This window comes from Macrobrachium nipponense, chromosome 12 (genome assembly GCF_015104395.2).
Source record: "Macrobrachium nipponense isolate FS-2020 chromosome 12, ASM1510439v2, whole genome shotgun sequence".
Classification (NCBI taxonomy): domain Eukaryota; kingdom Metazoa; phylum Arthropoda; class Malacostraca; order Decapoda; family Palaemonidae; genus Macrobrachium; species Macrobrachium nipponense.
Genome location: NC_087205.1, coordinates 14309928 through 14320673, shown reverse-complemented (window position 1 = coordinate 14320673; position 10746 = coordinate 14309928). Strand labels below are relative to the sequence as shown.

The window sequence follows — 10746 nt, the reverse complement described above, 5'->3', positions numbered from 1 at the left end:
ACACACAACCAGTTGCCAGTGGCAAATAAAAAAGAAGGGTCCCTCAGTTACTATAATCAAAAAGAAACAACCAAACGGAAATTCTGCACAACAGCAGAAAAACAAATCAAACGGCTTCAGGTACCTCTGTTTTCCCTGGCCGTCCTAGCCCAGAAACTTGGGGGGGGGCAATGGGCAAGCGAATTTTCAAGGTGTGCGAAACAAACAAAACAAATACCGACGTAGTTTCACTCCAAGGGGGGTAGAAGGGCGATGTTGGTTTGGGTCATCAATATCACATCTTTTTGTATCAAATAATCAGTTTAATCATTTATCAGATCATTGTGAGGCCAATTGATTTTCCTATGAAACACAGAGGGCCGGCGGCCGAATTCCAAAAAATCTGTGCAGGTTCCCGTAGATTTTGGTCAACAAATTCATGCCAATTATTAGTTCCAAAACGAGTTTGCGACCAACCTTACATGTCAGTAAATTTGGTACCATAAAGTCATTCACTTTGTTTGTTCTTTGATTCCTGGTAGTCCACGTAATATCATGGATTTAAGGACTCATCTTTATTTACTCTTTTCAAATTTCCCTATAGATGAAGTCCGCAATAAGGCTCTCAGGCATATGGGAAATAAATGAATTAAATGTTTGTAGGAGTAACTCTATTTACAGTACCAAATGGTTCGGTAAGCGCACGTTTGCTGATACCTTTTACTCGTTGTACAAAACCTTTAATATGTTTTAAATTTATCCCCGCATAATTATCGGATACCCCGTACTATGGGCACTCCCCCCCAAAATATTAGCTTAGCACCTGTCAAAAACAACGGCGTGTATAGCAAACTGGGAAAGTTCTATAAGTTCTTCTAATACCCTAAAATCAGTTTTAGATAATAAAGAGACAGACGAGGGTTTGTCACTTACATTAAAGAACCAATTCACCTGTCTCCATCACCAAGAAATAATACATGCAACCCAACAGAACGCTTCGCTTCAACTTCAACCGTAATAATTCAAGCTTTGCACGCAAACTCTCGAGCCTAACGTAACTTCGAACATATTTAAGTGCGTGTAAAAGAGAACCTTGCCCCAGGATCTGAAACGTTTAATCCTTTCCGAAACTCTGCAAAACACAACGGATTTATCCGCACCCAACAAGCCATTTATAAAGTCCCGGCTCACAAACAACAATGTCACATTCGGGAAGTCTGTTAAATCATTTGAATAACCACTTTAGTATCCACAAAAATCAACATATATTGGGATGCAGAAGTTTTCATAAAACATCGCATTCTTTTACCGTAGCTTGAGATGAAATCAAATCCGCTCAATCCATTTGCCGGATGAAATCCCTTTTGCAAATCTATTAAAAAAAAGTAAAAAAAAAACAAATCAATAAGGGACATTCAAGAAGAAGCAAAGTTCAGTCAGAAATTTTTTGAATCTTTTAACTAAATATCATGATGTTTTTTCCACTACGGATGGAACCTTAGGAAAACGGATGTCATCGAGCATCAAATAAGGCTCAAGGACAAACAGAAAGTAACTATGTACCTTCGTACCGACTTCCTATGAAATTTCAGAATGAGATAACAGAGGAAGTAGGTAAAATGCTAAAGGAAGGAGTCATTAGGAAATCAAACAGCCCTTATAATTTTCCGTTAATAGTAGTACCGAAAAAAGATCGAACTTGGCGGATATGCGTCGATTTTCGTCGTTTAAATGAAGAAACAATCCCTGACAGATTCCCAGTACCATGTACCGATGATATCCTATCTCTACTAGGTCAGAACAAATATTTCACCAGCTTAGACCTACTAAATGGATTTCATCAGATTCCGTTGGAACAAGAGAGTATCCCATACACTGCCTTCAGCACAGCCAGGGGACATTATGAATTTTTGCGTATGCCTTTTGGTTTACGTTGTGCTCCCATAACTTTTACTCGTATGATAAACATTGTGTTTGGAGACTGTTAGGAGATATCCTACATGCCTACATGGACGACCTAGTAATCTTTTCCAACACATTAGAAGAACATTTACGTAAATTAGAGTTAGTGCTACAAAGACTAAGGCAGCATAATTTAAGGGTAAAGATAAGTAAAGTGTGAATTTTTAAAAACAGAACTAGTCTATTTAGGTTTCACGGTTTCTAGTGAAGGTCTTAAAGTCGTCCATGATAAGGTGTCGGCTATCCGTAACTTTCCGATACCTACTAACGTCAAGGGAATACAACAATTTTTAGGATGTAGTGGCTATTATCGCCGCTTTATACGCAACTACTCAATCATAGCCGCTCCCCTAACCGATCTTATAAAAAAGGGCGTAGATTTCATATGGTCTGAAATTCATCAACAGGCATTCGATAAATTGAAAGATGAACTGTGTAGTTCTCCTATCTTGAAATTTCCTGACTTCGGTAAGGAATTTTTCATAGCAACAGACGCCTCAGACCTAGGAGTAGGTGGGGTATTGCTTCAACAATATGATAAACAGTTTTTCCCTATAGCTTTTTATTTACGTAAACTGAGACCTTTCGAAAGTAAATATGCAGTAATAGACAAGGAAGGGCTCGCTATTGTTAATAATTCACTCTTGCATTTTAAATTCATAATATACGGTTATCCCGTCAAGGTTCTCACTGATCATAAGCCCCTAACCGACTTCTTTAAAGGCTTTAGTCACAGCCCTAAGCGAACACGGTGGCACATGATCATCCAGGACTTTGGCGTGAGGATCGGGTATTTACCTGGGAAAGCAAATATCATTGCTGACGCATTATCACGCAACCCCTCTTCATCTTGTACCGAGCCATTAGCTGAATTAATAGATATCTCAACCTCCACGCCCATTGTAAAACTATATCTGAACAGGAAGATCTGGGCTGGAGTGCTTGAACTATTACAGACAGAACAAAGAAAAGATCCGCAAATAGAAAAAATCATCATTGCGTTAAACGGAAGTCCGAAGGAAAAGGAATACATAAAGTATAAGCAGCAGAATTACATCATCAAGGATAATATCCTGTGTAGATCCGTGACGAGGAAAACCCGCAACACACCACAGTTGAATAACAACCAGTGGTGGTACCTATCTCACTCATACCCACTGTTTTAAAATGGTTGCATGAAAAATCCATTGCATGACAACCCGGGTTATTCCTTAATGTCACAGAAAGCCAAATCCTTATTTTATTGGCATACGATGCTTACAGATATAAAAAAGCACATAGCAATTGTCGCACTTGTCAAGAATACAAAGGGCACACGAAGACACCTGTCAGCCTAGGGGCTTACCCCGTGCCAAATCAACCCTTTGAAAGAGTACATTTAGATTTATTAACAGGATTTTACGAGTCAGACAGAGGAAATAAGCACCTCCTAGTAATCATAGATGCTTTGACTCAATATACCGAACTTATAGCGCTTAAAACAAAAACCGCGTCGAGTGCGCTAGGAAGTTTTACGAGTGCTACATTTGTAAACATGGAATTCCACACATCATTATCTCAGACTCGGTGGGCGGGGAGTTGCAATAATCATTTCCTTAACTCCTTGTGCGAATTCTTTTGTATAAAGAAAAATCAATACCATGATCTATCACCCAGAGTCTAATGGGCTAGTGGAAAGGGCAAATCGTAAGGTTTTAAACATTTTAAGGGACAACTTAGGGGGGCAGACCCCAACTGGGACATTGGCCATACCTGCGGTACTAAGCACACTTAATCACTCGTATCATGTGTCTATTAAAATGACACCGCACGAGGCACTGTACGGTATCCCGGCTAGCCCCCCCAACACCTTTGCCACATCCTAACGCCTACAACTAATTTATCAAATCCTCTAAAGGATGTTATGGATGCAAGCATAAGTCGATATAATATTACTTCGTAAGAATCTAGAAGAAGCACAAATAATAATGAAAAAAAATCATGATAAAATAGCTAAGCCAACTAGAACATATGCCGTGGGCGATCAGGTATACATACAAGTATACGTACGTAAAGGTTTAAATTATAAACTGCCACCTAAGTTTGAAGGCCCGTTTAACATTTTAGAAAATTTAACGGCCAATAGATTTAGGGTTCAAAATGTATCCAAACCCACTGATGTGAGAATAGTTCCATTGGCACATATCAGAATCTAAAGAAAGGTAGATGGAGAATGAGGGAAAAAAATGGTTGTATTTATGAAACTTGTATAATAATTTATATATATACTATTAATCATATTTGTATGAAACCTATTCTTTTACGCGAGTTATTACATATGTTTTACTCATTGCAGTTTCAAAAATGAATCTGTTATGTTAGGAGTGATATTGTATTCAGACATCTTTGTTGTATGGAAAGAGCGCTAGACGAAAGAAATAGAATTTAATCATGGCTCGATTATCGAGAACAGATGATGTATCATCGTGTCAAGTAATATTGTCATAGAAGTAGATATGCACGCAATATTTTTGCCTGAAGATGACGTCCTTAACTTAAAGAATGACCTGATGAGGTGTGCTATTTCGCTTAACCCTTTAAAGTCCACCCTGGGTTTTATGGGAAATATTAAAAAATCCTTTTAGTATGTTATAGTATGAGTAAATACAAGACCTTTTTACTCCTGTGCACTTTTACAAAATTTCCAAAGTAAGCGAAATATTATGCAATGAAGTATCCCACGATGGGAGCCTCGGGCGACCTTAGGCGGACCACGCTCATCCCGTATGGGAGCTATTGGGCCGTGCGGGCAACTTTTTCAAGTTTATAAATAATGTTGATTCGCCCACAAAACATATGATTATTATTGATGAATCACTTTTTTTTGTTCCACAATGTATAATAGAAACACATATATGGCTTTACAATTTAATTAATATAAAAAATAAGTATACAATAAATACAAAAATAGTATAAAAATACAGAAAACACTACAAAAAAACTCGAATACAAAAATAGTATATAAATACACAAAACACTGTAAAAAAAATAATACAAAAATGGTATAAAAATAGACAAAACCACTATAAACAACTCTCATAACAAACAACTTATTTCAAAATCTTATGGAACAAAGCAAAACAATTCCTTTCTTCAGTAAGGCAAAGGGCCACCTTGCAATCCTCACACATCCAGCGGGATCTGTGGATGTGGCCTTCACCAGAACAGAACTTGCAAGTCTGCCTCATGGAGACATGCTTTGGCATGTGTAGGGCAGTGGCATTCTGGCGTGCTCAATACTTGGCACAACTGCCCGTTGGCCCCTTCTTGGCAAAGCAAAATCTCTGGTGCCAAGAGAATTCCTGGTTATTCTGAAGGTTGACGACTTGAAGCTTCTGAGCCAATTGGAGATATCCAGACTGAAGTCCTTGAGCGGCTTGGGGTTTTCCTGCAAAGCCAGGCAATCCCTCTTGTACAAAATCCAGGCGTTGCAGATGATCAAGTCAAGGAGGTAAGCAAAGAGCCTCATGTAGTACCATCTTTGCTTTGAAGGGGGTCCTGTACGGTGTGTCAACATGTCACTCTTGTCAATGCCCCCCATGCGGTTGTTGTACATCTGGATGACAGATGGGCAAGGAATGGGAACCTTCTTCTTGGCTGCCCTGTCGTAACCGCTCCACTGTTCCCATGGGCTCCACACCAACATCAGAGGACAAGATTGTCACAACGCTGTTGTCCTTCCATCTTGCAACAAGGATGCCATCAGAAGAGACATAGTCCAGTGTCCCCCTTTGTGTCGCTTTCTTGTTCATCTCCTTCACAGACGTCAGGGGAGGATGATCAACTCGGTTTTCCCTGGCAGTGCCCACATACCGGCATCCATACTGTGATCTCAGGTACTTGGCCAACCCTATACTTGTGAAGTAGTTGTCTGCATACACTGCTGAGTTTCTGGGGTCCTTGATGGTATTCACTAAGGCGACAACAAACTTGGAAGTTACAGACATGGCCTTTCTCCTCTTCAGATAGCATAGTATGGTGGCTCACAAAGTTTGTCTCCCCTTGGTACATGGGAATATCATGCACAAACCCATCCACACTGGAGCGGCAGAACAACTTGAAGCCCCACTTGTCAGGCTTCTTTGCTACATACTGGCGAAGGTTTACCAGCCCTTGTGCCCTTATAGGCGACCATCACTTCATCAATGGAGTGGATAGGAGTCTCAGGAACTTTCAGGGAACTCTCTGGTGACCTTGGTGAAGGGGACTCTCACCTTGAAGAACGATCTTGGGATGCAGCTGCCTGGTCATTGTCGCTGAAGTGAAGGGAAGATCGAATTGCTTGAAGCGGTCCTGGACATGAAGTCTGCAACTTGAGGAATCCTGGTCTTCACGGCCAGAAGTCAACTATGCTAGGAGAGGAAACCAGGCCCATGTACACGATGAGGCCAAGGAAAACCATGAGATCCTCTTCTGACATGTGGAAGTTGCTGCCTACATCCTTCTGTCTTGAGTACAGGTTGGATTGATACACAATGTGTTCCCTCAATTCAGTTGTGAAGAACTGGGAGAAATATTCATAAGGTTCCCTCAAATAGTCAGGCTTCTGATGAAATGAAGTTGGGCAGGCACGGATATCAATGTCTTCCTTCTTCCATTCATCAGCACGAGACCTCTTAGGGTTAGGCTCACCTTCCTCTTCCATAGGCATCGCTTGAGGGACAACAACATTGACCTTGCGAGCTGAAACAAGAATAAGTAACATTAGTAAAACAGTAAATGTGTGTGTGCACATGCATGTGTATGTCAAGTGAGTATGCATGTGTGTGCACGTGTATGTCAGTGAGTATGCAAGTAAACAAATAAGTTTTTAAAATACCCAATGTTTACAAACCATTTAAAGGGCAACAAATTTAAATACCATTATAACAACGAGACTTTTAAAATACAATGTTTACAACACAGTTTTCTCTCTCTCTCTCTCTCTCTCTCTCTCTCTCTCTCTCTCTCTCTCTCTCTCTCTCTCTAAGGATGTCTCATAACTAACCTCTAGAGTTAGGAGGGTCAAAGGCATCGTCCTGAGTAAGGCCTTCGTCAGGAACGTAGGTAGGGTCGTCATCATCACTGTCAATGTCCAAAGGGCTCACGTCGACATCACTTCCTTCAGCGTCGTCAGGGGCTACCCATGGTACACGTTCCTGAGTCTCCAATGCAGCATTGCGTTGCCCATAAAACATACTGCTTTGAAACTGCAAAAATAAAAAAAAACAACTTTAAAATCATGTAATGAAAGAAAAATGTAACTTTCCCTAACAAAAACCTATCATTCAATCCCTTGTAAGGTAATAATTTATATGCACATGAGCCTAACATCTATAAATCATCACTATTATATCTAGAAATATTGTTAAAATTATTCACAAATGTCTAAAACAAGCACTAAAACAAAAAAAAATTACTTGACGTCGTTCTACTGGCCGTTGTAACCGTTACGGTCCGATACATCCCTCATGGGATGAGCGTGGTCCGCCTAAGAACGACCGAAGTATCCCGCAAGGGATCTATACTTTTTTTTTTGGTCACTACGACACGTCAGTAACACTACAGCCCTTCAAACCAACATCAAAAGGTAAGTATATCACTAGGCTTCACTATCCCACAGTCACTGTGTGCTTACCATGATTACGAAGTTCGGAGGGGGGGGAAACTTGGAGGTTACTGCGGCACGTCTTCACTGTTTTCCAACTTGCGCACGACTGCGGTGTCTGTCGAAGGCCCTCCAGCTTTTGTGCGAGGGCCTGGCGGCTTCTGATTGGTTGATTCAAAGAGCAGAGGAGTTGCCAAAGCGTCAATTTCATACAAGCTCAAACTTGTTCACCACGACTACCCAAAAGTAGCTGTTTTAAAGATCCCAGACAGGATCTCTGGTCATTAAAGGGTTAAGGAAATGCACGAACGTAATTTTCATGCTAACTCAGAGATTTCGCTAGCTCAAACCCTAAGCGTCGCGGAAATGTTGTCTTATGACATACAAAATAAAACCGCTGAGACAGAGGAACTTGCTCGTGACCTGCTGATGTGGTCTGTGCGGCACAATACTCTCGAACGCCGCAACCCACTTATTCTGGCTGGACTAAACATCTTAGGATCTGTTGCGAATCTAGGCTTAGGAATTTCAAATCGCCTTAAGATAAATAATCAAAAATAAAAGAATTGAGTTTTTTGCAACACAAAACCGGATTAGCTTTGTCCGAACTTTGCAGCCCAGTTATCTTCAATCAATCAAATAATGAGTATCGTAAACGAACATTCAAATAAATATCGATCAGGTCATGGAAGTTCAACATTTGCTGGTTCTACATTAGCTTACTATAGTTCGAAAATAGATCATATCCGTGTGAAAATATCACATTTTATTGAGAAATCAAAAGATTACGTAGAAGCGATTACGTTAGCGACAAAGGTGTGTTATCTCCTCACCTCATGCTATTAAAGATCTGACGTTAACTTTGGAAAACGGACGGGAGAGAAACTAGGTTATATTCCTTTATTAGACGCCCATAAAGTAGAGTTCTATTATAGCCTAATATCAGTCAGCGTTGAAAATTATAGAATTATGATCACAATACCTTTTGATTCTTCCGATGCTTGGCAATCATACAAAATAGCACCGTTTCCTACTTTCATGACGAATAACTCAAGTCCAGTAATATCCAATTTTGACGGGGCATGTACTGATTTCTTCTGATAGGAAATCATTTACAGTCATTAAAGACTTAGATAAAACTCACTCACTGTTCAGAAGCCATGAATAATAAAATTTGTACAGCTGACTCTTTTGAATTCTATCCTATATCAAAGGATTCATGTGAGTTAGGCATAGTGCTAAACGGCTCTCTCTCTCATACAAGCGAAGGTTGTCTGGGGAAACTTTATCCCTTTTACAGTAATAAATTCAATTACAGGATGAATAATGGTTCCTGGATCCGTTACGATAAAGCCGGATTCAACGTAGTATGTCCGGATGGGACCACCGCCCATTTATTCCCCTATCTTTGTAGCAGCTGATGGTTGTACGGGGACATCTACAAACTACACCGCCAGAGGGGGTCAACACGATAATACGTGAGAAGGCGTATTTTGCGAACTATACTTGGGCGTCTACCATCATCCCATCACTACCTCTCCCATACAACGCGCGGGTGGCTCATCGTTTGACGCAACTGGCTGAGATGAACCACGCGTCACCGACTTATGCAGGTGGAGAAAATCTTCGTTACTACATTCTGCTGGCCGTGTTCAGCGTGACGGCCATATTGGTTATCGCCGGTCAACATCTTTGCTTGGCGTAGGCTGAGGCGTAAACAGAAGGATCTCCAAGGAAAAGTATTGGCCCGTCTAGATGACGTACCCGTTAAACTCAAGTCGTTTGAGTTAGGGCCGCCTGAAACTGGCCACTTCATTTTGTGCCTAGGGAAATTGTCTGGAATTGTGTTGTGTGTGAAAAGCGGTCCGTATGCTGGCAAAAATGTAGGACAAGAAAGACTCACGCCTTTGCATTTGAACAGTTAAAGTATCTCCCGGGCACCTAATAAAATATTGTAGCCCAATATTATACATTAATATACTCCTAAAGGTATTTTTCGGGCACCTAATAAAATATATCAGCCCAATATATTGCATTTGTGCACAATTACACAGTTATACTATTATACCATTGTACAATTATATTTATCTATTACAAAGAGTGACAAGACTCTTTAACACTTATCCATGATCATGCTATAATCTCTGTAGTAACCACTATTCTTAATCAGGTTACCTATTATCATATTAATCATGTATACATGTTAATCTTTTGATTTTTACCTTTTTATTATTTTTGGGTACCTAATCATTATTATTACCAAACATGGATCTAGATTTTCCATGCATTTATCTTTGTTTATGAATATGTCAAAAAGGGTATGTAACAGAACCTTTTTTATGCATTTAATCACTTATTATGTTTATACCTAGACATATGTTACGAGCACGCTCCTAAGAAACAATGTTTAAAGTAACTTTTGTTATTCAAGGCTTGAATAGGTAGCAGTCCGAGCCTAATGTAATAAATACATTATTTCATGTTACAGTATCTGTAAATAAAAACCCATGACCTGAGGTCATGGCATTAGGAGGGTCCTACGTGACCAAGGCAGATCTAGATTACGCTATGCGCTGTCTGCAGTACCCTGGTTTAGCTCTGTATATTGTCAGCATTTTATATTAATGATAACTTTGCACAACAACTTCCATGGGAAGCGGTTGACCTGTTAACCTACGCCGGAAACTTGTAACTTCCGAGCCGGCGGACTATGTATGTTTTTATATGAATCGCTGAGATAGCTAATGTTCCGCTATCGACGTGATGCTTTAGAATGGCAGTTCCGAGCCAGCTTTCAAACATATCGGTCTCCCGACCGATCTGCATCTTTTAGTATGGAGTTACAGAATAAAGTTGTTATATCTGTTCAACTTATCTGTTTGAATCCTCTCCTTTAGTTAAGAAGAACCACTCTACTAAGATATCACAAGGAGATGGGAGGAACCAGAAATACTTACGAATGGCAGTCGTAAGGAGAAACAAAAAAAAGTCTTTCGCAAAAGCGAAGAGACTTAGATATATATATATATATATATATATATATATATATATATATATATATTTATATATATATATATATGATATATATATAGTATATATATATATATATATATATATATATATATATATATATATATATATACATATATATATATATTAACTATATATATATATATATA

General features: G+C 39.5%; 1 protein-coding gene across 1 annotated transcript; it reads right to left on the bottom strand.

Moving 5' to 3' along the window:
• Positions 1-6310: 6310 nt before the first annotated feature.
• On the bottom strand, positions 6311-7740 carry LOC135225118 (piggyBac transposable element-derived protein 3-like). Its single transcript, XM_064264374.1, has 3 exons — positions 7598-7740; positions 6968-7169; positions 6311-6663 (listed from the first exon to the last, which is right to left on the bottom strand). The coding sequence occupies exons 1-3, from the start codon at positions 7598-7600 to the stop codon at positions 6311-6313; spliced, it is 558 nt and encodes a 185-aa protein (XP_064120444.1). The 5' UTR covers positions 7601-7740.
• Between the last annotated feature and the right edge of the window lie 3006 nt (positions 7741-10746).

What these genes read in the sequence shown, in the direction of transcription:
- LOC135225118 (XM_064264374.1), bottom strand. An exon ending in TGACCCTCCTAACTCTAGAG is followed by an intron (nt 6,664 to 6,967) that starts GTTAGTTATGAG and finishes TTCTTGTTTCAG; the next exon opens with CTCGCAAGGTCAATGTTGTT.